General features: G+C 51.9%; 1 protein-coding gene across 4 annotated transcripts in view; it reads right to left on the bottom strand.

The window, feature by feature from the left end:
• CXCL12 (C-X-C motif chemokine ligand 12) overlaps positions 1 to 24,735 on the bottom strand; it is a 29,282-nt gene extending 4,547 nt beyond the window's left edge. The window contains exons 1-4 of one of the 4 annotated variants that reach the window (XM_061405749.1): positions 24,517 to 24,735; positions 20,430 to 20,547; positions 17,967 to 18,053; positions 9,361 to 12,563 (exon numbers count right to left, since the gene is read on the bottom strand). In XM_061405749.1, coding sequence (XP_061261733.1) covers positions 12,548 to 12,563; positions 17,967 to 18,053; positions 20,430 to 20,547; positions 24,517 to 24,577 — 282 coding nt within the window. In that variant the 5' untranslated portion in view covers positions 24,578 to 24,735 and the 3' untranslated portion in view covers positions 9,361 to 12,547. Of the gene's footprint in view, positions 1 to 9,360; positions 15,379 to 16,492; positions 17,515 to 17,966; positions 18,054 to 20,429; positions 20,548 to 24,516 lie in introns of those variants that run through there. The other 3 variants (XM_061405747.1, XM_061405750.1, XM_061405748.1) reach the window with 3 other exon arrangements.
• Positions 24,736 to 25,986: the final 1,251 nt, after the last annotated feature.

Raw genomic sequence — 25,986 nt, 5'->3', positions numbered from 1 at the left:
TTTGTCAGTTGTTTTGTTTGTTATTATTTTCTCCCATTCTGAAGGCTGTCTTTTCACCTTGCTTATAGTTTACTTTGCAAAAGCTTTTAAGTTTAATTAGGTCTCATTTGTTTATTTTTGCTTTTTTCCCATTACTCTGGAAGGTGGGTCATTAGAGGATCTTGCTATGATTTATGTCAGAGAGTGTTCTGCCTATGTTTTCCTCTAGGAGTTCTATAGTTTATGGTCTTACATTTAGATCTTTAATCCATTTTGAGTTTATTTTTATAGTGTTAGAAAGTGTTCTAGTTTCATTCTTTTACAGGTAGTTGACTAGTTTTCCCAGCATGAATGTGGAGTTTTAAGTCAGCTTTTTCTCTCACCTTTATCAAGAGGCTCTTTAGTTTCTCTTCACGTTCTGCTTTGAGGGTGATGTCATCTGCCTATCCGAGGTTATTGATATTTTTCCCGGCAATCTTGATTCCAGCTTGTGCTTCTTCCAGCCCAGTGTTTCTCATGATGTACTCTGCATATAAGTTAAATAAGCAGGGTGACAATACACAGCCTTGACGTACTCCTTTTCCTATTTGGAACCAGTCTGTTGTTCCACGTCCAGTTCTAACTGTTGTTTCTTGACCTGCATACAGATTTCTCAGGAGGCAGGTCAGGTGGTCTGGTATTCCCATCTCTTTAAGAATTCTCCGCAGTTCATTGTGATCCACACAGTCAAAGGCTTTAGCATAGTCAATGAAGCAGAAGTAGATGTTTTTCTAGAATTCTCTTACTTTTTCTATGATCCATGGGAGGTTGGCAATTTTACTGAGCACATAGGGAACCCCAGAGCAAGGTGAAGCTGATCTTTCTGCTCCAGCAGGTAACACGTTCCTACCTTTGAGCTACTCCTCATTCTTCTGTGAGGAAAGACAGTTGAATCCAAAACCCAAAAATGTTCAAGACCGTTGCAAAGGTTATCCTCACATTGTTTAAAACTAAATGTTTAATAATATTACTTTATAAATCATGTTTTTCTTCTATCCACTTCAATTTTTGTTTGGTTTTTCTCTTCAGGCTCATATTAAATCGCTGCATATCTTTTCTTACTATGGATGACCTCCTCAGCCCACGTCCAGGGAATCAGCGAGGCTCTTTGTTTCTCTTTCTGGATGGGAAATACAAAGTTCTGAGAACCTGCCTTCCCTTGTCCTAAGCATTAGGGACATACCCAAAGAGTCACAGATTAGGCCAGAGCTGCTCCTAGTCTGGTCCTGACTCATCCGGGTTGGGTTTGACTGGGTCCCTGAGATGTGATTTCTCATAAGTATTTTAGTTCCTGCCACAATTCCAAGCCCAAACCTGCCAAAGATGCCTTTTTCTGTCTTGTTTTGTTTCAGTTTGGTGCTAAATTGTGTGAGCATGTGAGAGAAAAACAATGGGACAGGCGCATGTCGCTGCTGGAAACTTTACACTTTGTTCCACTTTGATCTGATTCTTATAGAAAAGACCACAGCGTGTGTTGGGAGAAAAAGAGATTCAAGTCATTTTCAAGTTGCCTTGGACATCCTGCTAAGCAACCCCTGAGTGGAGACCAGGTTGTATGGTGGGGGGTTTAGGTTGAGGGAACCAGACAGAGGGCTCTATCTGTCTTATTTTACTTGGGAAACTTATTTAAATTTTTTAAAAAATCTTTTGCTCAGGAGGTCATCTGGCTGCACTGAAAGGGATCTGTCTTTGTTACACTGGCATGAGGTGGTGCCAGGGACCCCTGGCAGGACAGCTGGTAAAATAAAATTGCTGAGGCTGGAACAATGGGGATAAAGGATGAAAACTGGAAATTTGAACCCCCAAGAACACGTATTTCAAACTGTGGAGATCTGTGGTTTGTGACCTCTCAGCAAAATTAAGAAATGGTGAAATCCAGATGAAAAAATTTTCAGTTCCCAGATAAAGGAGCAAAAATGATTTTCAAACCACACCCTCATCAGCAGCCTTATAATCAGATGTGCCCCACGTGTGCTGAGATGTCACAGGCACCTTCTAGGTCCAGCCCAGACCATGACTGTCCCAACCCTTCCAGAGGTGCAAGTCAGGGAGCTGCAGCCAGTGGCAATTACATAACCTCAGGTGCTTTTGTTTAAATATTCTGTTCAACAAATAGTTAAAATTTTGTGCAATGAGTGAGTGTTGGCCCCAAGATGGAGATTGAGGAGTTGGAAATTTCCATGAAACTGGCAGTTGCTGGTGACTCTTGGTGATGAACCCAGGGGAACAGGGGCCAAAGTCCCTGTGCATAGGAAATCTTGGAGGAGAACTGAGCTAGGAGCTGGGGTCCCTGAGTATGGGTCTGAGACTGCAGACAGAGAGCAGCATGGAGATGAGGAAGGGAGAAAGGAAGCAAGGGGCTGAGCCCACGGTGGGTGGACTGTGGGCCTGTGGACCCTAAGGCCAAGGACAGAGCCTGAACATATGAATCTGGAGCAATTCCTGAACCAGGGCTGCATGAGAACACCCTGCCCTGGGTACTTTAAAGAGCCCAGCAGGAGCACACTGGAGGCAGGCCCAAGGAAAAAGCTGAAGTTGGGGGGCTTCAGCCCGTTATCCCAGCCTGGTCTTCTGCAAAGGAACAACCTCAGCACAGACAGCTGGGAGACAAATACCACCAAGAGCGCCTGGCACTTCACTAAAACACAGGTTTGTTACAAATGGAGGACAGAGGAGACATCTCTGAAAAATGAAAGAGCCTCATGATGGCGGGTTTGAGGGGTAAAGCTAGGCAAGTGAACCCCCACTCAGCGCTGCACTCTGTGGAACCCAACATATCGAGCTGCAAAACCACAACTCGAGCCTGCACACCCCTACCATGCAGAGATGGGACGGATCTGGTCCTTCTCTGCTACTGATCCTGAGAGTCCCTTCCTCCTGGGTATGTCAGGTCAAATGAGGTCCCTGATCCAGAGCATCCAGCCCTGAGTGTGGCACCTAATCAGCACATGGATAACATTAGCTGGCATCCATTCTGTCCTTATATTGATATTCTTGTTATTCTTTATCAGTCTCTGTCCTGGCTCTTGGAGGAGGAAATGGCAATGCACTCCAGTATTCTTGCCTGGAGAATCACATGGACAGAGGAGCCTGGCGGGTTATAGTCCATGGGGTCACCAAGAGTCGGACACAACTGAGCGACTAAACAACAGTAGCCCTGGCTCCCTCCGTGCCGACTGCTCAGGGCAAGGTCTATCTCTTCATTTAACGCAAGAATGCATGTTTTTCACACGCTCCTGAGCCCATGGCCACACGTGGCTGGGTGGGGGCAAGTCAGTCACAGGCTGCCGTGCAGCAGACACTTCTGCATGCCTCACGTGTGCAGCCCCCGTGAGGGTCACAGCACCCAGCCCAGTGGATGGTGGAGGAGTGTCCAGTGCCTTTTAGGCTCAGAGTGACTCCCTCCTGTCACCATAGCCCCTCCCCATCGCAACACCTCCCTTCCTTCCCTCCACGGCTGATGGTTACTTCTGAGACACGCAGGGTGAAGGACTAACTGGTGACGCGCATGTGCAGTAAAACATGTAGAGACTCAAGGTTCTGCTACACGCATGGCTTAGGAAAGTGCTGAACTTGACTTTCCTCATTTGCAAAAGAGGAACATCACGTCCCTTGCAGTGACCACCTGTTAGCGTGTATTGTGTGTTGGGCACGAGGAAGGATGCTGTGAATGGTAGGTCTGTACCCTTCCCTGCACTAAGGCACCAGCCCTGCCCACCTCCGGGGCAATCCAGGGCAGTCCCTTTACCCTACTCTGTGAGCTCCAGACAAGGAACCACAGACAAGGAGATCAGGGCTCGGGGAGGTACACAGGCTTCCCTGGGTCCCCAGTGCGGTCTGTGGCAGGCGGGCATTCACTACGGGTCCAGTGATTTTTCAAACTTCTGTGGATTCTGATCTCTCCCCTTCCTAGGCCCCCTGCCCTGTCTTGAACCTGGCCTCTGGGGAGAAAGGGGAGCCCAACACTGGGCCAGGGAGCCACTGCCCCAGAAAGCAGCTCTGGTTTGGGTGAACAGAGATGAAGGCCAGGGGAGGACATGGGACAGGGACCTGAGTCTTGTTCAGCTTTTCTGAAGGGCGAGGAGGAGACAGAGGAGAAAAGGGCTGGGAGAAGCAGGAGTGAGCTTAGCAGAGTTCACAAGCTCATTCACTCTTTGATAATGTATCATTCAAGCTGGGACATTGTGAGAGAGAAAGGACCCTGCTGGCGATTCTGTTGGGACGACAGGCCGGCGCTGGCGCTGCTTGGGCATATGAAAAGAACTCTGAAAGGGCATCTTCATAGCATCACTCATGTCCGTGATTGCCCAGGGGATGTCCCCTTTGACTTCCCTCTTTGGGAATCTTTGAATTCAGACCCTCTCCTTTCTGGGACCCAGCCTCCAGGTTCCCTCCTTGTGTCTTCCCGAGCGCGGACCAGGCTTTCGGAGGCGAGTTGGGGGCTACATGAGCCTCACTCTTTTGGAACCGGACTCCCCGGAAAGGTTTAATGACAGGATCTGGCTCCTGTCCTCCCGCCCCCTGAGAACATGGGCCACAAAAGTACCTTGCGGGTTAGGACTGATTTGCTTATAAAAGCCTACAGCTCTTTGCTGCTGCTGCCAAGTCACTTCAGTCGTGTCCGACTCTGTGTGACCCCATAGACGGCAGCCCACGAGGCTCCCCGTCCCTGGGATTCTCCAGGCAAGAACACTGGAGTGGGTTGCCATTTCCTTCTCCAATGCATGAAAGTGAAAAGTGAAAGTGAAGTCGCTCAGTTGTGTCCGACTCTTAGCGACCCCATGGACTGCAGTCTACCAGGCTCCTCCATCCATGGGATTTTCCAAGCAAGAGTACTGGAGTGGGGTGCCACTGCCTTCTTTAAGAAAGGAAAAAAAAAGAGTAGCCATTTGATGTATACCATTACTGTCAATGTATCCTGATTTTAGAAACATAAGGGTTTTTTTTGTTTTTTTGTTTTTAACTCTTATTAAATCAAGAAACTCTACCGCTATCCTCTAACTTCTTTCCTTGTACTCAGGAAGGGTGAGACCCATTAACCACTGGGTTTTATGTACACAGGACCAGTAAGTATACTTGTGACCACCATCTACAAGAAAAATTGCATTTGACATTGTGAAACACACACAAACACACATACGTGCAAATGGTTCTTCCCTTTAGTAAGTGTGGTGTTCGCCTGCTTGTGTTTTCCAATTTATCTTTTTTTTTTCCCATTTGATGCCATTTCATTTTTAAAATTGCTATTTCTGACAGGCTGTACTGACATTACAGCCAGAGTTTGCCCACCATTTCTTCCAAATTGTTTCTCATTTGAGATCTGAAAATACCCCGGAATCACAGAGGGCAGAACTGGATCTGAAGCCCAGTAGCCTCCGCCCACCGCGTCCTGCCCGGGGCTCCTCTCTGCAGATGGCAAGGATGACTTGTCTGAAGCCAAACAACCCAGAATTGGATCAGGCCTCCCCGAGCCCCACTCTGCGACACAGAGGCCCGTGCTGGGCCCTAGTGCCTTGTGCATCAAGCGTGAGAGGGCTGGTCTCCCGCAGGATGGTTGAGAGGATAAGAAGACTGTGTCTAGAACCAATTGTGCCAGGGCCTTGCTAGCGCAGGCTGCCCTGGAAACAGCAGGATGGACAGCGCCTGAGCGAGGTGCTGCTTTGTTCCCACTGGGAGCTCTGTCCTGCCCACATGAGCAAACATGTGGTGAATGCATTAACCTCCAGGTCCCCCTCGGCCTCCTGGGCAAGCGATCTCTCAGTGGGAGAACTGGAAAGAGCTGGTCTCTCGCAGGCCTTGTTCCCAGGTGCCAAGGCCCCGGCATGGCTCTGGGGGTTCCCACAGCAGCCAGAAGGACGGTCACCTCCCCCAAAAGCTCAGGAATGCCCAGAATGGTTGTTTCCTCACGGCCCTACAAGCCCCCATGACCCAGGCTGATGTTCCCACCTTCAGGAAAATACCTAAGAAGAGGCCAGGACAAGGTGAGAACCCCATGGCTGCATCTGGGGCCTATTAGACTGACCAAGACCGGTCCCTCCTTCCGGGGACTTCCACAGCTGCAGTGCAGGGCTTGGCTGGGCTCAGGGGGGCTGAACACTGGATGCCAACCTTCCCAAGCCCTCGGCCACTGGCCTCACCTCCTCCACAGAGGGTCGGCCATCCCGCCTAGATCTGGCTGCCGGCATCTGCCTTGAGGCCAAGCCAGCAGCATCCAGCTGCTGCCAGGAGAGGCACTGGGACCCCTATAGGTGGGTCAGGGAATCCCAGTGGTCATGGAGCTCAGACCTCCTCCAGCCTGTTACTCCCTGGTGTCCATCTGCAGGACACAGCCTCATTTCTCCGGAGCGGATCCCTGATGATTGTCCTTTTCTGCTCAGGATTTCGGGAATCACACTCTTCTAAGGGCCTGGCTGTGTCCTAAGGTGTGGCCAGCCACCCCCGGTCTGTGATGAAGCACCAGCAGCAGAGATCTCATCCCCGGGGGCCCGCACTGACTGTGCCACAGGGAGCGTGTGCGGGCCCCTACAGTGGGGAGGAGGAGGGACCTCTGAGGAGAGGGGTGACCCCTCAGTCTGGACTCACAGGGAATGAGCCACTGTAGTGGGTCCTGTGGTGGAGATTCCGGGGGAAGGAGGACTCCAGAGAAGAGACAGTGTGTGTGAGCGTATACAGACATTAGAGTGAGACAAATTTGGGTCCAAATCATGACTTACCAGTGTGGCCTCAGGCGCTCAAATGAATGCAGTCTTGTGAGCATTGCTGTCTTTGTTTTAGAGATGAACAAAGACAGGGTCCAAAGTGTTAGCATCTTGCTGATTTATCAGGCAGTCTAAAGGTGTTTCTTGGGTACCTTCTATGGGCCAGCCACAATGAACAAACAGTGAGTGAAAGAGGCCAGGCCCCTCTCCTCCTGTGTGGCGGTATTACTCCTCTCCTTCGGGGGCGGTCAGCAAGCAAGTGAACAGGGAAGGTGGCACAGCGGATGGGAACACGCGGGATAAGGTGGCCAGGGCACATGCAGGTGGTGGGCTGCTATGCAGGGTCGGGGGTCTGCAAAGCCATTTCTGACAAGGTGATGGCAATCAGAGATGGAAGGAAAGGAGGGTAAACCATGTGATTTCTAGGCAGAGAGCACCGAGCGCAGAAGTCCCCTACAGGGGCAGCCCTGGCCTATTCCAAGTCAAAGAGGCCAGTGCGGCTGCAGTACAGACGGCGAGTTCAGAGGGGACAGGGGTCGCAGGTGTAAACCTCTGTTGGCCACTGGAGGATCTGGGTAGGGGTGACATGGCAGGGCATGATGGTCAGCCACTTTTGCTGCTGTGAGAGGAAGCCACAGGACAGACAATGAGCCAGCTAGTGGCCTGGTGTAGGGGGTTCAGACAGGAGATGGCTGTGGCTTGGATCAAAATGGGAGCATGAGGGGTGTCTGGGCTTTGGATGTATTTTGAAGGTAACTAATTGGATTTGTTAATGTTTAGCTGAGGGCTGTGAAATAATACAATAAACCAAAGATAACTAAAAGGTTTTGGCCCGAGCCATGGGAAGACCAGGGGTTGTTATTTGCTTAAACGAGGATGGCAGGTAGGGGGAAAGTGGGAATTGGGAATTTTGTTTTGCATATGGTGCATTTCAGAGGAGGAGGTGGGAGTCTGGGAGAGAGATCCCTGGATTCCTTAGCCCTGGGCAGAATAAGCTCCCATTTCTAACTCACAGCAGGACACCACATGGGCTCACAATGGCAGTCCTCAGGGGTCAGTAGATCATCCCCTCCCTGAGAGAGGTAGAGAAATAATCTACCTCTCTCAAGTCTCGGCTTCACCAGCACTGCTTTTGGGGAATCCTTGATGGTGCTCTAAGCTTCCCTGACCCCTGGATGAATCCTGACCTACACTTACCACGCTTTACGAAAATGCCCACGTCATTGCAAGTCATTCCCCCCCACCCCTGACTGTAGGTTCCGTGAAGTCAGGGGACAAGCCGGCTTGCTCCCCACAGTATTCATACCACCTGATAATGAGCCTGACCTGGCAGTTGTTGCTGGCTAAATGAGGGCCACCAGTTGTGTAAACATGGTGGGCCGTGGACCTCTTTTTTTAATGCAACATCATTCTGAAGAGTCAATATCATTCTGCGGAATGAACCCAGGGGTTAGCTTGTGGGCCCCTCCCTGGTGGTGGAGCCTTCCGACCAGCACTGCACAGGCCCCAAGGCACCAACAACACCGCCCAAAAGGCTTTTCCCCATCAGTTGGCTAAGAGGGAGAAACTCAACTTTTAAGGTCGCTTTCAACTCCAGCTGGTATCCAAGCTTTGCTCAGAGTCTAAGCAGAGGCAGGCAGGATCTCATCCCAACTCTGTAGACCCCAGGGAGCATCAGGGCGAGAGGGGGAGCAGGATGGCTTCTATGCACACCAGCCCAGTCTGATCCACGCAAGTGTGGGTGATGCTAAGCTCCAGAGTTATGTGGGGAGGCTGAGACTCAGGCAAGGGTCTCAAGTCACAGAGTGAGCAGAGAAGACCAGGATTCAAGAACTGGCCTGTCCCAGGACCCCACGGTGCCACTTGACATGGCCTCAAATCCTTCCTTCTTCCTCCAGCCCATCTGCAACTTGGTAACTATATCACAGTCACTCTATAAATGACCGGGATGTACCGAGCACAGGGTTGACAGTCACATGTGGGCCTACGGGCAGGAGAGTCTGGAGCACAGAACACTCTGGACTCAGGATTTCGGGGGCCTTTGTGCTGACATCTCCTTTCCAGCATGCTTGAGAGAAGGTGGTGGAAAGTGTGGAAGGCTGACAGCCCTCTGTGTGGACAGGACCCGGTTTATCTGTCGGGCTCTCTCCCTGTTCTCAGTGTCCAGGCCAGTGCCGGCTGAATCAGCATCTGGCATCCATCAGGAGCCCTGGAGCAGGACAGAAAGTAAGAAAGTGCTGGATGTTTGGCCCTGCCATCTGGGACAGAGGCTCTGCTGCCTTCTACTCAGCCTGAGATACACAGAGTGGAGGTTTCCCTCCCCGTCGCTGATACGCAAACACTCAAGCCCTTACACAAAACTATCCTTTGAGAGTAGAGGGCTGACTGGCCTTAAAGAAGGGCTTCTAGCAAAACCAAGTGCATTCAGGGAAGAGGGAGTGCCTTCCCCCCTGCTAAGGATGCAGACTAAAGGATGAAAGTCTGCCCCCCAATTCTTGCCTACTATGAGTGTTATTACTATGGCTTGTTTTCCACCAACTGTTGCAGCAAGGATTATATAACCCCTCCATGTGTTGGGTTTGAAGAAGAAAAACCAAGTCTGGAGAGTTCTACATGGTAACACTAATTTCAAACCGTTGGCTGCTACATTTGAGTACATGTCTTTATTACGAAAATTATAAGTGCATATACATCTTTTCATTGATATGATTTCAAAGTAGAAATTGTTTCTCAAAAGGAGTTGTTACTTGTTTTTTTTTTTTTTTAAAAAGCACACTGCATACAGGAAGCTGCCTTCTCCGGGACCATTTTCACATTTTGTGGGAGATGCCATTTAAACAATACAAAATACAGTATTTATCACATTTAACACTGAACCCATCACTGCTCAGAGGCTGAGAGTCCAGCGAGGTTGCAGGATTACAATCTATGGGATTTTTCAACTTGGCAATGTCAGTGGTCTCCTTAGGGGACATGAAGGTTTTTCTAAGGGATATTTCCAAGGGATGGGAAATTTCCCAGCGAAGATGCAGAGGGATCAGGACCCCACAGTTCTCATCCAGCTACAAAAGGGGGTACCACCGGGGGAAGGTGGTAACTCCCAGTGAGAGATCTCCTAGTGATTACACCAGGCAGCCGTCAGAAAAGGAGGTCAGACTGGGTCCAGTGACAGGGCTTACGCTCTCTGGACTTCACACGGGCAGCTACAACCTTCTGTCACTCAGGCCCTCTCCTCAAAGCTGGCCCTCCTATTTCTGGAGGACTGGCAGATAAGCAGAGGGCCCCTCCTGAGCCTCGCTGGGGTCTTAGCACCTGGCCGGAGTGGGGCAAAACAGCGCAAACAACACAAGGCACAGATTCAGATTCCAACACGCAGCACATCTGCGAGCTCAGCCGCCCCCGTCTTCCCTGCCTGGGTCCTGATGCAAAGGCTGGTGGTGGAGGACCACCCTGGAGGCTGTGCAGAGCACAAGGGAAGGTCAGGGAGGGGCAGCACTGGATCAGGAGGGACAGCTGGGTACTCCCTAATCAAAGTGATGCACAGGATTTGTGTTTTGAAAGCAAAAGGGGATCAAGAGAGCCTTTTCCTGTGCAAATGGACTATTTAAATGCATATTTGCTTTAGCTGGGCAGTCTCCACTTAGGAGCAACTGCAAGGAGAGGAATTGTCACACAAATAATTTTCCAGGCAGTTTCTCCTCTTATCTATTCCCCCCCCAATAGGGGAGAAACAAAAATTATTCTTTATTTAACTGCAGTCAAGATTTATTTAGGGCCATGTTAATTTTCTGAGAGAAAGAGACTTAATGGTTCTGGTTCATGGGTTCCAGGGGAAGATGCTTCTAAATTTTCCATGAGATTTTAAAATATCTTGAATTACTTAGAAAATGACTCTCCCACTGATAATTCGGTCATTTCATGTATAATTCAGGAGCCCTGTAGTGACAGGTTAATTTCAGAAGGGGGTTTTGAAACCGGTTCTGTATCCCTTGTAACTATTAAAGGCTCCTCCATATTCTATTTAATCAGTATAACAAAGCTGGTTTGACAATGTGAATTTTTGTTTGGTTGATGGATTTGCCATATACCGTGAAGATCTAATTTAAAGGAATACTTATGGAAATGCCTAACACATGTTACTGATAACTCAAAGATTATTAAATCTGAGAACACCTACAATTCAAGATTATTTTACAGCTATATACTTTCTGCATGTTATTTACAGTTCCTGTCAATTGATACATTTCCTGGTTTTGCCCTTCTTTTTTTTCTACTTTCTTAACTTAAAAAACCTTACTGGGAACTTTAACCAGAGAGGAAAAGTATTAGTGAGACCAAATGAAAAGCAAAACCAGCAAAAACCGTTCAAGTGCCTACCTTTCCAGAAAGTGAAAGTTTTAACTGTTTAATGCAACCCTACAAACTGCTCTCAGCAAAGGGAAACATGCTAATGTCAGGATTTGTGAGCTACTTTCCTAACCAGCAGAGGAATGCCCTGCTGGACATCCTGTAAGCGCAAAAAGACAGTGGCAGCAGAGAAGGTCCAGGGGCCACTGTGCAAGGTAACCGATGATGGAGTCACCAAATGGGGGAAAAGCTGAGGTTAGATTTTAATTGGGAAGGAATCCTCATGTTCAGCTTTGATTATTTTATGGGTCAGGCTTTCAAAACCAAAAAAAGTTGAAAAAAGTTTTTTGTTATTCCCCAGACAATGCTGACACCACAGTGAGAAAATCCTCTGTAGTTCTGAGATATCAACAATTATAGAAGCCTTGAGGGTCTGCATCCTTGGAGGTCCATACTGCTGCAAACTGAGTTCCCTTGGGCTCTGTTGATACAACCAGGGGTTTGTGATTATGGGGAAATCAAGGTCCAAATGGGTCACAGCCCTAATCAGGAACCTGGTCAAAGGCCCCAAGGGGCACCTCCTCACGCAGCCTTTGCATTCGAGGAACTGACAGCGCATGCACCAAGGACATGGGCTTTGAACAAAAACACAGGATTGGACGCTGGACAGTATTCCAAACAAGACACAGATGTGCACAGTGATTTCAGGACCAGGTAACACGAGACATTTTTGGGTTGCTTCTTGGTGCCCAGTTTAAAGTAAAGCTTTTGTCTTGAGAGAGTCCTTTTCCGGGGTCACGGAGACAGTCTTGGATACACATGATGATGGATGAGAGAGAGAATGATGAGAAGGACGTGATGGGATGCAGAGGAGAGCGCGGGATGAAGGGTGCATCTCACCCTGCCCTGGCCTCACACTCCTGCCTGCTCAGCTCAGGGAAGCCCTGTGGTGCTCACCAAAAAGGCCCACCCCTGCTCTTGCCCCAGAGAAGCGTGAGCCTCCTGCCTGGCCCCCTAGAACCTATCTCCTCCACCACTCGCACAGGGCAGCCTTCACTAGAATCTGCCCAGGCTGGTTGGTGCGAACCCCTCCTGGTGGCTCTCCACCCTGGACATGGTGATGTGGGCAAGTCTCCCTCCCTCTGGGGTTCTGGGGTTCCAGCCTGCACGGCTCAGGAACCTCTGGCCAGATAAGGGGTTCCGTGGGAAAGACACAACAAAGCAGGTAATAGAATGGTCTTAATCTAAGTTCCTATCTGTTACCAGTGACATTGGATAATCAAACTAAATGAGAAATAAACACCATATATTCTGCTACATAATCAAATGGTGAAGTAAAGGCAAACTGTGCGAGACAAGGCCCTTGGAAATGCACTCAGCCCTGCCTGGGTGCAGGGGGTGGCTACAAGCCCTTCCTAACACTGGTTTCAGACCTGGGCTCCTACTGTAAGGCTTCCTCAGGCGTCTGACCCAACCTGCGCCTTTCACATCTTGAACCTCCTGTTGACAAGAACAGAGGGAGACACCATTAAGGCGGGTTCCCGCAGTGGCGGGGCAGCACACTTGAGACGCCGAGACCGGCTCCAGCCGAGGACCCCCCTGTTGATTTCCAAATCGCTGCGGTACTTCTCCCTTCCGAGACCCTGAGCGAGGAGACTGAAGTGAGAGGGACAGATGGCAGAGGCGAGGGATGGATGGAAGGCGGGAAGAGGAGAGGGCAGGTGGGCACAGCGAGCACAGGGCGAAAGGACGAACGAGGGCATGGCACAGCGGTCACACGACAGGACGAGGCGCGCTGCCTTAACCCAGCACAGGCATCAGCCCGGGTCGCACAGCGCCCAGCCCCAGGACCTCTGGGCGCGCGCGGCGCGTTCGTCCTGGAGCTCGGAGCCCCTGCAGCCAGGCCGCGCTGGGACTGCGCATGCGCACCTGGTTGCAGAGGCCTGAGCACCGTCTAGTTACGGTTCAACCCACAATGGAATGGAGGTCCGGCTCTTCAGCTCTTCCACGGCAACCCTGTCTTCAGTGGGGCTGGGGCTGTGCCCGCTGGTCAGATACAGTGTGGCCCCAGGGCCAGTGGGGTAATCTAAGGGCAGATGGAGGCTTGCCTATGTTTCTTAATGGGGCAGGGGGCAACTCTCTCAGCTTGGGCTGCCCCCGGGATGGGTGGCAGGTGCTGTCTTCCCGAGCACTGCAGAAAGCAGTCTGCCACCTCAGGGAAGCAACAGCTTGACCCACAGTTGCTACAGGACAAACAGCTCTCCCAGAACAGACCTGTCACCCTCTTTGGCACAAAGATACCTGTTCCTGAGGTGTGAAGAAGGGAGCACGGAGACACGTGTCTGGCCCACTTTTTCAGACACTTTAGTAACAGTGGTGCTACCCTGGCCTAGGTCTCGCAAACCACTGCTGCTGGTTTCCACAGAAAGGGCCGCAACCCTAGGCAGTCCAGAGGCCTTCAGCGGCACCGAGGGCAGGACGAGGTAGATGGGCAACCCACACACCCGGAAGCAGGCCTGCCAATTCCCCCGCCCCCTGCAAGAGGGGTACAGGCCGGGGAGATTCGCCAGATACAAGGGATGCAGTGGGAGGTAAAAAGTCCTTGGCCACAGCGCCCTAAGGGGTACAATCCTCCAGTGGGGAAAGTGAAAGTGAAAGTGAAGTCGCTCAGTTGTGTCGGACTCCTCTCGACCCCATAGACTGTAGCCTACCAGGCTCCTCCGTCCATGGGATTTTCCAGGCAAGAGTACTGGAGTGGGTTGCCATTTCCTTCTCCAGAGGATCTTCCCGACCCAAGGATCGAACCCAGGTCTCCTGTATTGTAGGCAGATGCTTTACCGTCTGAGCCACGACTAATTCTTATGCCATAAAACAAGAGGAGCTCACAATGCTCCGTGACCCAGGGACAGGCAGGGACCCTGAGCTTCTTCGCTTGAAATCCATGTGCTCCATCCGTCACCCATGTCATCTTTCTGGTTCTGTGTGCTGAAATCATGATCAGGGGTCTGGGATGCAGGGTGCGTGTGTGTCCATGTGTGACGGGGGGTGGGGAAAATAGTGTATGTATTCAAGGGTTCCCTTTCCAAAGCATCACTGAAATCAGTCTTTCTCTCATCTGGGATCCCTCCTCCTCCCAGTGCAAATTAGAGACTTGGGAAGAAATCTCAGCTATAAATCTGTGTGTGTATATGTGTTGGATTGGGGGCTGGTGAATGAGGACTGAGACAGCTGTGTCCCGGAACCTAATCGCTCAAGGTCAGGCAGAAGCGGGGGAGGGGACGCACTAGGAGTCCCAGAGCTACAGGCCCTTCACACAACTCCTCTGCCTCAGGGACTCGGGACCGTTGCAAGAAAAATCTACAAAACGAATTAACTGCCCTGCAAAGAGGCTCCCTGAGAAGCATTTCCACAGCTGCTCTCTGGAAATTCAGAGCTGCCAGCCATTTTCCCCACATAGTCGGAGGAAACCCACCTGAGCTTGAAGGTAAAGCCACTCACACAGTCCCAGGCCCAGGAGAAAAGTCCCGCCTCACATGGCAGAGTGGTGGAGAACCAGGCAAGGCACTCGGGGCAAGGTTTCAGTTATCACCTGCAAATGTCATGACCGCAGCCAGCTCTCTCCTCCACAAAGGCAGGGACGCCCCAGGCAGGGGCCAAACAAGAAGGCATAAGGCACTTGCCTCTCGCTGGCTGTCTTCAGATGCCCCTGCTGGGCTAGCAGACTGCTCTGTGCAGAGTTCAGGTGGCCACATGCTGCCCTCAGACAGGAATGCAGATTGTAAGAGTGTGGAGCTGTGTCAGCTCTGAGCGATCCTGACCATGGGCCTTCCAAGAGAGGGAGTGGAGGGCTAGGTGGGAGGCTCATCAGCCCAGGGTGATGCTGGAGAGAGAAGCCGGGTCACTCTAGATGGAGCCCTGAGCCATTCTAGAGTCCAGGCTGTTCTAGATAGAGTCCTGAGCACACAGGCTCTGCATCACAGACCCCAACCCCCATCTTTGCACAACTACTTTCTTCTTAACTTAGCAGACCAGGAAGGGCCCTGAAAAGCACACAAATACAGGAGCCAGTGTGGCCACAGAGGCGGCAAAGCACTGCTCCCCCATGGAAGTCTGAAAGCCTGCCCCGGGAGGCAGGGGGGTCTGCCCTGGAGGAGGCTGAGAGCAAATTTACAAAGCGCCGGGAGCAGAGTGCACTGCGGTCCATCTCGAAGTGGCAGATAACTAGTTTTTCCTTTTCTGAGCAGCCTTTCTCTTCTTCTGTCGCTTCTTTTTTCCTATCTTTTCTTTTTTCCCCACTTTTTCTTCTCTGCTCCCCCTTAGATAAAATTAGTAGAACCATTAATAATGTTGAAATAAACAAGAGTACATGTCAGTCTGTGCAATATTTACAACTGGCCCGTGTATTTAACCCTGTCTTTACTCTCAGGCCTGGAGGCCCCTGGGCAAAGTACTGTCTGTCAGTATTTCATTAAAATAAGTCAGATATTTTCCCCAATTCCAAAAAAAACATTACACGAGCTTCCAGAGCACCGATATTTGTGAACTGGTTATAGCCATGGCCCATTGCCCGGCTTGACCCTGGTTCCCGCTATTGCCTGAGGCTTCTAACAGGGACCAGGGCTTGATATCTGTAAGGGTGGGAAGGCAGGCCCAGGGCCAGACTGTGTCACCCCAGCCTGCTCTCCTAGGGCTTCTTCACATCTCAATGCAGAGCTGAACTCCCTGCTTTATCTTAAACATCTCTGCATTTCAAATCAAATAAAGGAGGCTGGAGGACCAAGGTTTCAATGACCATCCAGGAGAAAAAAGAAGGCAGCCCGATCCCACCTTCTTTCTGGATGCCCGTGGACACCCCTGGTAATGACTGGGATTGTTCTGGAGAGCAAGGGAGAGAGCTGGTTAGCAGGATTTTATTAGAGCAACTTTATTAGAGCAATTGGCTCTTGACTGTCACATTAACATGATTCAAGCTGAATGGTATTTAATGATTTATGGGGTAAGGCCACCTGATCCTGAGAAAGCTTGATATTAACCATGGGCTGGAATTATGGGATTTTTACATGGGAAAATGTGAAAGCTGGGTATTATGAGGGTTGCGTCTCTGGAGATTACATGGGGATGTTAGGAGAACCAGGTTGGAGGAGGAAGGGGAAGAGGAATTAGTGAGTCAAATATTATTCTTCAGAAAACTAGCGCCACTGATTCCACTGTTTAAACAACAACACGAAAGCGTGAGCTGCAGACCTGACCTGCTCCTGAGCAAGGCCCCTGTACTGTCACTGGCCATGTGAACTCAGCAGAAGGGATGCAAGGCACCTGACCGGCAGGCCAGCTTATGTTTATAAATTACCAGAAACGTGTGTGAGCCCCGTGTCTGACAGTCAGTGGATTTTAGCTCAGGTAAATAAATTCCCACATACAGTAGGAGGTTTATACCATGAAACAACGAGCATTTTATTGCTAGTACATATAATGTCACATTTGATACAATTTTAGTACAAGTGAAAAAATACACTGTGGGTAACATTAAAAAGCTGCAATCACACTTATATGTCATATATACTTCTTTACAAATGGCCAGTAGTTTACGATAATAGAGAAATGTAACCTACTGACATTCATATGGCTCCACTTCAAATATAGGAACTGTTTGACTATAAATATATTTTGAAATACATTTGTCTACTAAAGGAACGTTTAAAAAAATTGTGCACGAAAATATATATATATGCCTTGCAAAAAGTTACAAATACCACCAGGCCCATCTGTGGATCCCATTTATGCATGGGAATTTCATCTTGCCAACATTTCTGATTGGAACCTGAAACTGTGCTGTGGCTTCAGGAGGAGGGGTTAGTGGTCAGAGTCTCGTTTATTCATCTATTTTTTCACTTCTGATTTCAGAAACCTCAGAATTTGTAGAGCCTCCATGGCCTAAATAGGCTTCAGAGGCAATCACAGAAACCAAATTCCTCAAAGGAAACCCTCAGATTGAAAATTGCATTTGATTCTGCAAAGACTGTCTTTCATGGGAAGGCGGAGACATGATCTCATACCCCCAGCAGAGGGCCAGCCCCATTCTGGAGAAGGCCAGAGAAGGATCTCACAGAGGGCCTGCGGACGAGGGGTGGGCAAAGGGAGGAGGGGGGCCACAGAGCTGGAGCCCGTGCGGTCACCCTCCTCCAGCTGGGAGCGTACAGAAATGAGAAGCAGAAGCAAGATGAAAGCATGCTCTGGGAAGCAGGGAGAGGCTGGGAATGATCCAGAGAGGGTCTCTGAGCACAGTCCCCAGTGATGGCAGTTCTACGTGGAGCTCTCCTCTAATCACTGAGCTTGAACGAGGAGGTGTAAGGCAGCGGCCACTGCCGAGCACCGGCCAGCATCTGGGTTGTCATTCTAGTAGTGCTTCCCCTGCCGGAGCTGCCCACAGCCTTCCTCCCAGCCTCAGCGTCTGGAGGAAGAATGCTTTTCTCAGCTCCCTGCTTGGCCATCACCTGACTGTGCTCAGACTCCCCAGGGGAGAAAAGGAGAATCTCCAAAACAAACCAAATACAGAGCTTGAAGTAATTATCAATTGAAAAAAGGGTAATGAGTGATGATGACTACGATGATCACGAGGTAACAGGCTGCTGGGAAGTGCTGATGGGTGATATAATTTCTTAGAAAAACCCCAGTTATACAACAGCCAACGTGAAGAGTGTGGAGGAGTACACGCTGCAGCACTGTGCCACGTGCTGTAAATGCAGCTGTCTGCGTACCGGGCGAAGCTCACGCCCATCCCCAGGCCAATGCCCTGCCCCAGGCATACCCTTCCTCCCCCGCACCTCTGCCCTTTTATCTCATTCAGGTTTAGCTTTCCTCGGGTGGGTCTAGTGGAAAGTCCGTTTTGGTTGTTGTGCTTACTTGTTTAAAGCTTTGTCCAGGTATTCCTGAATCCACTTCAATTTCGGGTCAATGCACACTTGCCTATTGTTGTTCTTCAGCCTTGCCCTGTCAAAACAGAAGAGGCGACAGTATGCAGCTGAGCAGAAGGGGGCACGGCTGTGACCCGGGCCACTGCTCACCTGATACCCAGGTGTGGACCCCACTGGAGCCTCCCAGCCGGCTCAGGCACAGAAGGAACTCTAGGTGTGCTAGGGAGACAATGCTAGCCACGCTGCAGGTTTCACCCCAGAGACACTGGGAAGAGAAGGAAGGTCTTTAAGGAGTCCAGAGAGAACTCACACATGGAACACTTGAGCTGGCTTTTGAAGGATAAGTAGGAGTGGGCAAGTAAAGGGGGAGAGAAAAGTAAGCGCAAATACTCCAGGGGGGTGACAGTGCAGAGAGAATGTGGAGGGATTGGAGAGACGGGACCCTGAAGAAGCCTGCGGCCAGGTGTAAGGAGCAAAGAAGAGGGGCTTTATCTGCAATTTTGTTTGTGATGGGAACTCGTGGGGACTTTGAACCAGAGGGTGGCAGAAGCAGATTTGTATTTTCATGGATCATCTTGACAGTACATGGAAGACAGACTTAGGAGTAAGCCTGGGGCCTGGAGCCCTACAGAGAAGTATGAGCAATAGTCTGGGGGATGGGAGAGGTGAGAGTGCAGTAGAGGGAGCAACAGGTGCAGGGTGGGAGGGATGGGGAAGGGGGTGAGGGATGGAGAAGGGGGTGAGGGATGGGGAAGGGGGTGAGGATGGGGAAGGGGGTGAGGATGGGGAAGGGGGTGAGGGATGGGGAAGGGGGTGAGGATGGGGAAGGGGGTGAGGATGGGGAAGGGGGTGAGGATGGGGAAGGGGGTGAGGGATGGGGAAGGGGGTGAGGATGGGGAAGGGGGTGAGGGATGGGGAAGGGGGTGACGGATGGGGAAGGGGCTGAGGGATGGGGAAGGGGGTGAGGATGGGGAAGGGGGTGAGGGAGAGGAAGTGTCGGCAGTTTGCCAGAAAATGGTTTCCAGAGAGATTTTACAAGTTCACTGAGTGTTCATGGTCTCATTTGTTCTCTGAAAGTTTGGTGTGCACCCTGTCACCTCCATTCATAGCCTCCCTCCCTAAAGACTCCTGGAGGAGAGCCTGGACTTCTCTCTGGATCTCCATAAAACCCTGGTACCAGGTAATGTCAAGCAGCCTGAGGACACTACCACACCCCAGCCACTCAGCATCCGTGAGGACGCCTGGGGCCAGCACAGTGGCTCGCCAACACTCACAGGAGTCTTCACACAGCCTGCCTCTTGAGCCGACGAGCTGAGCAGAAGCCTGTCTCAGAGCAAGGGGGACTGAGGTCCAGTTCCGGGGTCTGCTGTTTTTTAATGTTGTGCTTGTGCACACAGACCTGAGGACTCTGGCTTCTTCCAGCTCGAGATGCAGTCCCAGGCAGGAAAACCTGCAGAGTCTCCACTGCAGAGTGGCCCATCCTCACTGAAGTTAATATCTGATTAAATACTTCTCAAATGACAGAGTATTGTATTACAAGCAAAGAAAAAAATTCATCTCCTAGTGCCCTAAAACATAGTGTAAATGACAAACACATTCAAGGCAGAAAGGCTAGGAAAAAAAGACAAAGAAGAATCAAACCTAAAACCAGTTGCTGTTGGGTGGAACATCGTCAGGTAGCTTTTCTTCCACCTGTTGCATCCCCCGCCAAGCTCAGGGCAGTGAGCACACGGACATGGGGGCACTGGAGGTCTGGGCGATGGACACCCACGTGTGGCTTTCCTTCTGCACCCGGCCCAGCCTCCCGCACTCCAGGAGAGATCTTTGTCTTCTGCATAAGTGATTTTGGTGCGTCTCGTTCCCCACATGAATGAAATCAAATGTTAGCAGCTGCCATCAACAGCAGCAAAACAAAAACCTTGTGTGTTGGGTTTCAGAAAATGCAGTTAAGTGAGCTGGTGATTTTGAGTTTCACCAAACAGTTGAATGATGGCTTCAGCTGCATTTGGGTCTTGTGATTTTGTGCTGTGATAAAGGATTAAATGAGGGCACCAAAACCCTGAAACTGGTAGAACTATTACTAGCAAGGGGCTGGTTAATTTACTGTACTTCAGCAGAAAGAAACTTTGGTGAAGTTCATGTTCCTCCAGTCTAAGGGGCGCATCTGAATGTGCTCCCATCTCTTAAACTAAAGGGAGGAAGCATGGAAAGAGGAGGCAAGGACCTGTGGGAGCACAGCACCCAGGCTTAGGGCACCAGGGCTAAGAGCAGCTTTTGAAACTCCTTCCTGGTGGTAATATCAGCTGCCGCTAATCAGGCCGGGTTCGAGGCTGGACACTCGGCACGTGTCACTTCTCTAGCTTTAACGCGTCTGCAGGTTAGGCGTCACTATGCCCGTTTCTGGAGGATGATGTCACTATGCCCGTTTCTGGAGGACGATGTTGAGACTTACACGATCTGAAGGGAGCAGTTTGGAGTGTTGAGGATTTTGAGGTGCTTGACGTTGGCTTTGGCGACATGGCTCTCAAAGAATCGGCAAGGGCATCTGTAGCTCAGGCTGACCGGTTTCGCTGGAAAGGGAAATGAGAACAAGGCAGCTTGTTATTTTCCTGCTGGGCCTTGGGGATACAAGGGTGACTGAGTCTGCAGCCGAGGGATCAGGTGGTGGTTTGCTAGGGAGTCACGGGTGCCCCGTGGCAGAGACCTTCACCTTGGGCCACACAGGGAGCTCTGAGTGGGCTTGGGCTCAGCTTCGACAAGGCAAGAAGCCAGAAGGACCTGAGGAGGCTAGACCCTATGAGGGTAGGGAAGCTAACATAAGAAGCCTCCTGCTCCTGTGTCTCAAAATAAAGGGCATGAATTACAGGAGAGGACTGTTTCAGCCCAAGGCACTGAGGTTCCCAGTTATTCTTTGCAAAATCAACTCTTCCAGGGCCTACTGAGTAAGACTTCCCCATTCAGGGAAAAGCAAGAAGGAAGAAGGAGGCTCCAGGCTTGCTCCCTCCTCCTCCTCCCCCAGAGAAGCCACTGCAGCTTCCCTGGGAATGCTGCCCTCCCCCACCTGCAGTCTTCTCCCCCCTCACATTTACCTTAAGCTCAGGCAAACCACAAAAGAATTCCCAACTGGCTTCCTCCCTCGGAATCCCCAGAGGGCAGGCGAGGGCCCACCTTCTCCCTGCACTTGCAGGGCTGCAGCACAAGGATGCTCCAGCCTCCTGGGTTGTATTCCATCTTTGTTTGCCAATCCACTAATTTGCAAAATGCCATAATTGACACTCATTAGTGTAAATTAGCAAAAGGCTCCTGCAGAACCCACGGCTCACCCTGTAAGTCTAGAATTGCCAGCCCAGGGGCAGGGGTGGGGGGTGGAGTGGGTGCGGGTAGGGTTGGGGGGAGTGGATCCTAGGATTTGTGTGTGTGTGTCTGTGTGCGCATTTTCTGCAGATTTTATCCAAGCCCTACTTAATACCCCAAATTATTTGAATTTGTGGATCCTTTCATCAGGGATTAAATGTATGTCTGAGAATATTTAGTCCAGAGATTTTTTTTTTTAAGTTTGCCTGTTTACAGAGCTCCCAGAAGCCTCTTGGTGGTTCTGAATTTCCATGCTTTGGGGCAAGAGAGCTGGGGAAGCTTATGAGCAAGGGACTTTTTTTTTCTTCTAAAGGCTGAATTTAGTTGAGAGGCCATGGCCACCGAGTCAAGGGGTAAGCGGACCACCTGGCCCCGCCCAAGATCAAACTCGACTCCCTGAAAACCAGGAAGAAGAAGCCTGGTTTCCAGGTGCTCAGTGACTGTGGCGCTAGGGAGCCCGGAGCAGCCGTCAGGTTTACGCCTGGGCTGACTCCAGAAAGGCACTGCTGGGCCAGGCTTTTAGCAACTGCACCAGGTCCCTGCAGAAGTCTGCAGGGCTCTGTAACCAGAGCACCTGGGAAAGTGGCCTAGATCTGGGGGCTGGGCTGCCTCAGTAAAGGAAGAGTCAAAGTCCCCCTAGTCAGTGTCCTGGGACCAGGTCCCAGCTGAGCAGAACCAGACTGTGGGTCCCAGGGGTGAGGCAGCGTTGGTCCCAATCCCAGAGCATCAAGCTGGAAGGTGCACAGCGTGACAGCTGCTGGGGCGATGCTGTGGGTGGTGGGGGCTGCTCCTTGCCCCCGTCCCCCAGACGCGGCTTGGACTCCATTAACCAAGCAGTGAGATCAGGCCAGAAATCAGAGCCCATTCTGAGCTCAAAACACAAGCTTTCTCTTTTTCTCCTCTCCCCTCTCCACCCCCCTGGGATTATCCATTTCCTTCAAAGGCAATTTTTCATTCTTGCTCCCAGGACCCAGTTGCCTGCCTATCAAGTGGAGACTTTCAACAGGTTTTTTAAAGTGACAGAGCCCCAAGTGTTCTTACCAAGAGAGCTGGGTGCTGTGTCCACCTGGTTACTGACCGTCCTGCCAGCTTTTCACCAATATTACTAACTTTGCCAACTGTTTTGCATATGTACAGGCAAGAGGCCTGACTGCCCCAGATGTTACCCAGGAGTGGGGTGAACTTGGCTTCTGGTGAAGTTGGCATCTGGTGAACTGGGCTCTGCTCCACAGCAGTCCTTTCACACTAATGCAGAGACAGGAGCTCCTGAGTCAGCCCCTCCAACCAAGCCTGGGAATAGGACCCAGGGCATCCAGGGACCCAGAAGCCCAGAGCATCCAGGGACCCAGCTTTGTGGTTGAGGTCAAGCAACGGAAGGAGGGTAGAAGCCAGAGCCAGAGCCTGAACATGGGGACTCAGCGTGAGCACCCTCTCTCGGTGGTCACAAAGTGCCTCCTGACCTACGCATGCAAGGAGAGCATGACCATCCTGACCTGGCCACTCAACTGCCAAGAGGCAACTCAGATGGGCAAGCAACCAGCACTTCTCAGAGCTAGGAGGAGCCTGTGAACGAGGCCCCCACTCCTTCTGCGTTCCCCAGGGTCAGCTGAGCCCAGGACTCCAAGACCTGGGTCCCTGCATTCCAGTCATTTCTGCAGTTCCCCAGGGGAGGTGGCAGCCAGAGGAAGCACCATTTCCTCCTCCAACAGCTGGATGGTAACACCTCCACTTTAGCCAAACCACTCAATTGTTAACAGCCTCAAACCAGAGCGTTCCCCATGACCTGGGGCCAGGACTGTGTAAAGAAAAGGCTAGGTTACTTTTTCACCTTACAGAAAAACAACAACAATCTAAATTTCCTTTGGGGGCAGTACCACTGTAGCTTTGACCAGCAACTTGCTACACTTGTAGGGAACCCTTCCCAGGTGGTCAGTCACCAGCAATGGAGAATGCAGCCTGCGGTCTTCTGTGCAAACCCAGCTGACCGCTCCAGGGTCTGAGCCCCCAAACTGACCTCAGCTGCAGGGAGATCTCAGTGTTCTTCAACCCTCTCTGCAGGACTGGTTAGAAACTTCGCAGCCAAGAACTCTCAGCAGGGCCTGACCAGGCTGACTTGGTTTTGTTTTGTGTGTTCAGAGGCAATGGTTTATTTTGCTTTGCAGCAGCGGTGTCCTGTAACAGGACAGTGAGTTTTCTCTTAAGCCTCAAAAGGAAAAAACGCTCTCTCCCTCTCACAGTGAAACGGGACACCACTTTTCCCCGTGGCCTAAGGCGTTGGCGATTGAATTTTGCAGCAGCGCTCAGCTCGCTCCGAGGTGGAGAGCTCAGTCCGCTGGTGACAAAGGCGCCTGTCTGCAGGTGTGCTTGGGGGACTGGGTAGGAGCATGCATGACCCGGATGGCGCCTGGGTCTCTCTTGGGTGACCCCAGGAAGAGGCAGGGAAGGCACTGGCTGGGTGCGCGTCCAGCTTCGCCGCGTGGCTGCAGACCGCACCACGGGTACGGAAGCGCAGCCAGGCGTTTGGCTCAAACCCGACAGCTGCTCGGAACGAGACGCCCGCGGAGCCCCACTTAGGTGGGTGCAGAAAGAGGGTAGGCCTCGCGTAAATGGGACGCCTCGCGGCTGACAGGATCGCCACGACAAACAAGTCGCGGTGCCAGACAGGCTTTGCAAAGCGCTCTCTCCAACACGAACCGCAGATCGCATGTCCGGTGCGATGCGCTGCGGGGCCCCGGAGCCCACTCGCCTCTGGAAACTTAGCTGCGCTCGGAAGGCACTAATCTGGGAGCTGGGTGGTCAAGGGCCGGGGACCCGCGGCTCCCGGTTCAGCTCCACACCTCGGCGCCCTCGCTAGCCGACTCCGAAAGCGCCCGGGGCGCGCTCGCACCCAACTATCCTGCGCGACCAAGCTCTGCAGCCCGCCCGAGGTCGGCGGCTGCTCCCGCGTCCCGGAACCCAAGCCCTGCCGCGGAGTGCGAAGCCTCGGAGCGGGGTCCCTGGGGGGACTTCGAACACCGTACGCCCAGGGAGTGCGCCCCGCGAAGCGGGCTGCCTCAACCTCCGGGGTGCGGAGCGGCGCGGGCTGCGCTCGCTCGGGACAGCTCGGGCAGGGGCAGAGGAGCCGGGGCCCTCGCCGAGCCCGGCGCCCGGCGCCTGCCCACGCCCCGGTCGCTGGGCGCACTCACCGTCGCTGAGGCACAGCGCAGTCAGCACGAGGGCCAGCACGACGAAGACCTTGGCATCCATGGCACTAGCCGGCGGCGGGCAGACCGAGGCCGGGCGCGGAGGGGATGCGGCGGCGGAGAGTGAAAGTGCGGCGGCAGGAGGCGCGCGCCCGGCACTTTAGAGGCGAGAGCGGGGCGGGGCGGGCGCGCGGCGAGGGGCGGGCCTGGAGCTGAATCCGGGCTGTGGCCGGGGGCTTGGACCGGAGTCCCTCCCAGCCGGCCGCTCCCCCTGTCCCCTCCCTTCCCACCCCTGCCCCAGCGCTGGGTGCTCCCGGGGCTGCGATGAGCTCGTTTTTGACCTCTCAGTTGCACTGGGTCCTGCTTTGGAAATCCGACCTGCAGCAGGTCGGAAGCCAGTGCCCAGGGAGGGTTGGAGACAGGGCTGGTAACTGTTCCCATTATGCAGACGGAGAGACTGAGTCCCAGAGGCTAGAACTGAATGAGAACCAAGGGAAAACAAACAGGTCGGTCCTAGAGGTAAGGGCCAGCTAGGCCAGTGGCGTACTGAGTAGGCTAATAGCGTCCTATTTGGGGAGTGTAGGACCTGGAAGTGACCACGGGCCTCGGCTTGCTGCACTGCGGCCGGCTAAACTGGAACCAAGGGAACCAAACTGGTCTTTGCATCAGAGCTTCTCTTATTCCAAGCCAAAGCTATCACTTATGTATCAACCGAGTCTCAGTTTACTCAAGTATGAAGTTGAAGCTTTAAAATAGAATAATGTGCCGTCAAAAGGAAATAATGCCAGTTCGCCCCGGAGGCTTTTAGTAACCATGCATTTATTCAGCCCTTTGCACCTGCTCTTCAACTGAGAAATGGGTTAGTTCCCACCCTGCGAAGGGGAACTATGGGAATTGACTTGAGACCACCGCGAAGTGTTCAACACTCAGTCTGACACATAGTCAGTACTCAAGAAATGGAAGTTAGAAATAACTATTCACACTTCAGTATTTTCTCCTTCTTCCCATCGGATGTTCTTACCACCCGAAACAATGAGAGAACTCTCCTCTCCTTCCCACACCCAGGACGGTGCTCCTGGAGTTGGTCTTTTTGGTTTAGAGACTATACCAATAGGGTCGTCCCTCGGCGGTGTCCAGCCCTCCCAGCAGGCTGCTGCTCCCCAACCTGGACACATGAGAAGGTCCCGAAGTGGACAGGGGTGCAAGCAGGCGGTCTGGAAGGCGCGGGGGTGAGAAAAGTGCCCTTTTGATCCTCTCTAGTGATCACAAGCCTCCCCGGCCACCTCCGTCTGTTCTTTCCCTCGTAATCTGACAGTGGAGTGGATTCTGTCCCGGCGTCCATCCAAGGGGCGCTTGCTCGGTGGGGACAAGCCTCTGGAGTCCCGAATCTCTGGCCTTGGGGGAGTGGGCGGGGCCTGCCGGCCCTGGGCTCAATTGCTCAAACTGGGGGCCAAGGAAAGGGGAAATCAGCAA

Source organism: Bos javanicus, chromosome 28 (assembly GCF_032452875.1).
Source record: "Bos javanicus breed banteng chromosome 28, ARS-OSU_banteng_1.0, whole genome shotgun sequence".
NCBI classification, from domain to species: domain Eukaryota; kingdom Metazoa; phylum Chordata; class Mammalia; order Artiodactyla; family Bovidae; genus Bos; species Bos javanicus.
Note: the sequence above shows the minus strand (reverse complement) of the source record. Positions and strands in the feature narration are given on the sequence as shown.